The sequence below is a fragment of the Alosa sapidissima genome, chromosome 16 (genome assembly GCF_018492685.1).
Source record: "Alosa sapidissima isolate fAloSap1 chromosome 16, fAloSap1.pri, whole genome shotgun sequence".
NCBI classification, from domain to species: Eukaryota; Metazoa; Chordata; class Actinopteri; order Clupeiformes; family Clupeidae; genus Alosa; species Alosa sapidissima.
In genome coordinates, this window is record NC_055972.1 from 6,063,675 (window position 1) to 6,066,174 (window position 2,500).

The 2,500-nt window shown below is 48.3% G+C and overlaps 1 protein-coding gene across 2 annotated transcripts in view; it reads right to left on the reverse strand.

Moving 5' to 3' along the window:
- LOC121684953 (1-phosphatidylinositol 4,5-bisphosphate phosphodiesterase epsilon-1-like) overlaps positions 1-2,500 on the reverse strand; it is a 101,893-nt gene that overhangs the window by 29,595 nt on the left and 69,798 nt on the right. For both annotated transcript variants that reach the window (XM_042065118.1, XM_042065119.1), the window contains one exon: positions 728-769. In XM_042065118.1, coding sequence (XP_041921052.1) covers positions 728-769 — 42 coding nt within the window. The remainder of the gene's footprint in view (positions 1-727; positions 770-2,500) is intronic.

The following is a 2,500-nucleotide window of genomic DNA, read 5'->3' on the forward strand; positions in this document are numbered from 1 at the left end:
CTGCGAGTGTTGATGTGCAAATTGCCAAGTTTGCATTAACATAGCTGGACATCAGAGTCCACATGGACTACAATTGAACTACACACTGACGACCACACAACTGGTTGTGAAGCCCACAACTGGAAACCTCTGTAAACAAGTTTCCCATGGTTTGTTCCCAAATGAGGTGGCATTCACAAAGAGTTTTTTTATCAGGGAGAATTTTTTTTCCCCATTACTCCCAGACCCCATGAATATCCCAACACTCCGGAGTACCAAATCTATCACTGTTGCAGTAATGCTTCTCTTCCCAGGATTCTCCTGTATGCCATGACATACTGCATCACCTGGTTGTTTTGTAGATGTCAACACATTCATTTCATGTAATAATGCAATTCAGATGTTTATAGTGCAGAGATCACAAACAGACTCAGGCACAATATCTAACTTAACCACAAAGACACACATAGCACAAGAGAGCTCCCTCTCAAACAGAAGAAAACACCACCACAAACACCACAACACAACACAACACCACCATGGCCAAATCTGCTTGGACAAAAATCATGCATCACCAAACCCACTGATTGGGTTCCTGTGTGTGTGTGTGTGTGTGTGTGTGTGTGTGTGTGTGTGTGTGTGTGTGTGTGTGTGTATGTGGGTGGGTGGGTGGCTGTGTGTCTGTGTGTGTGTGTGTGTGTGTGTGTGAGTGTGTTTGTGGGCACCTGTTCCTGTGGAAGAGACTTACTGAGCGCGTTTTGGTTCGGTGGAAGTCCTGAATGACAGTGAACTAGGAAGATGACGCAGAAACAAACAAGGAGGTCAAACCGAAAACAACACTGGAATCAGAATCAGAATCAGAATCAGAATCAGAATCAGAATTGCTATTCTGGGTGATGATGGTGACGACACACACAAAACTGTAATCAGAATCAGAACCGCTATTCTGGGTGATGATGGTGACGACACACACAAAACTGTAATCAGAATTGCTAATCTGGGTGATGATGGTGACTACAGACACAAAAATGACTCATGAGACAAAAAAAGCAGTTGCGTCAAGAGACAAATGTCTCAGGCACTTCCCCATGCTGTGGCCTGGATACACAAGACCACCTACAACGCACCCCGCACCCCCTCCTACCCCACTTCCACACAAAACACACCCCAGCAATCACGGCACACACGTCTAGGTCTTTTCTGCTTTCTGGGTTTTCTCTGTGTCTGACCCGTCCTTTGTGGAGTGGGAGGCCCCACAGACCTGCTAGACAGCAGTAGAGGCTCTGCTGATTAGATACGTCCCTGGCTGCTAGACAGCCGAGGTGGTGGCAGTAGAGGCTCTGCTGATTAGATGTGTCCCTGGCTGCTGCTGTCTGAATGCCTTCCCATCGATTCCCTCTCTTCACAGAGAAGAGAGACCCACACCCCGACCCCCGACCCCCACCTCCACCCCAAAGCCATTATTTCCCCTCCTGCAGAGAGCAGTGCGTGAGCTTGTCAGTGTGGGGGAAAAACATGACACAAGCCCTCTTTGGAATATGAGCCATGTTTGGCTGTGGCCTTGACCAAAAGGAGAAACAAACCCAAAGCAATACACAACATGAAAACCTAATTTGCATCATTAAAGACATGACTCCTGCAGACAGGCGGCTAACTTACATATTCTCTTTAGTATGTCATGATGAGAGAGAAAGAGAGAGAGAGAGAGAGAGAGAGAGAGAGAGAGAGAGAGAGAGAGAGAAAACACTGTACCATTTGGCAAAAACAAAACATTAAACCTTTCTAAGACAAACACTAGGAGCAGTGTACCTTTTAGGGGAAGGCAACTCTAAGCGAGGGCTCTGAATTGTGGGCTACTTTAGAGGACCTCCTTGTGCGGACGGGGAGAAGTCCAAATAGCCTGACAGGGCGGCTAAATTATTAAAGCACGCTGAGTATGGAGGAGGCCGGAGAGGAGAGAGTCGCTAGGTCGTTCATAAAGTCCCCCCCAGCCCCGGAGGATCATGGGATTTAAAGACGCTGGCTGTACTCAGAGCTTCCAGGGCTACACTAAGCGACCCATACACACCCGTGCTGGAGCTGGCTCATTCTGAAGGCTTATCTCAGAACTCGGACATACGAACAAATGGACTCTCTCAGGGCCAGGTGTGCGTGTGTGTGTGTGTGTGGGGGGGGGGGGGGGGGGGGGGGGGGATTTGTGAAGGGAAGACATCAACACAAAGAAAGAGAGATAGACTGCAAGGACAAGGAGAGGGGAGGGAGTGCACAGGAAACACAGACACAGAGAGATGGAGAGATGGAGAGATGGAGAGATGGAAGATGGAGAGATAGGGGAATTGAAAACACATTACAGACAGAGAGACCTGGGAGGAGGAAAAATGTCCAGTCTTATCTGATTCAGCTGAACACGCTGTCCTGTCCAGCCTACACTCATTACATGTGATCACGCTGTCCTGTTCGGCCTACACTCATTACATGTGATCACGCTGTCCTGTCCAGCCTACACTCATTACATGTGATC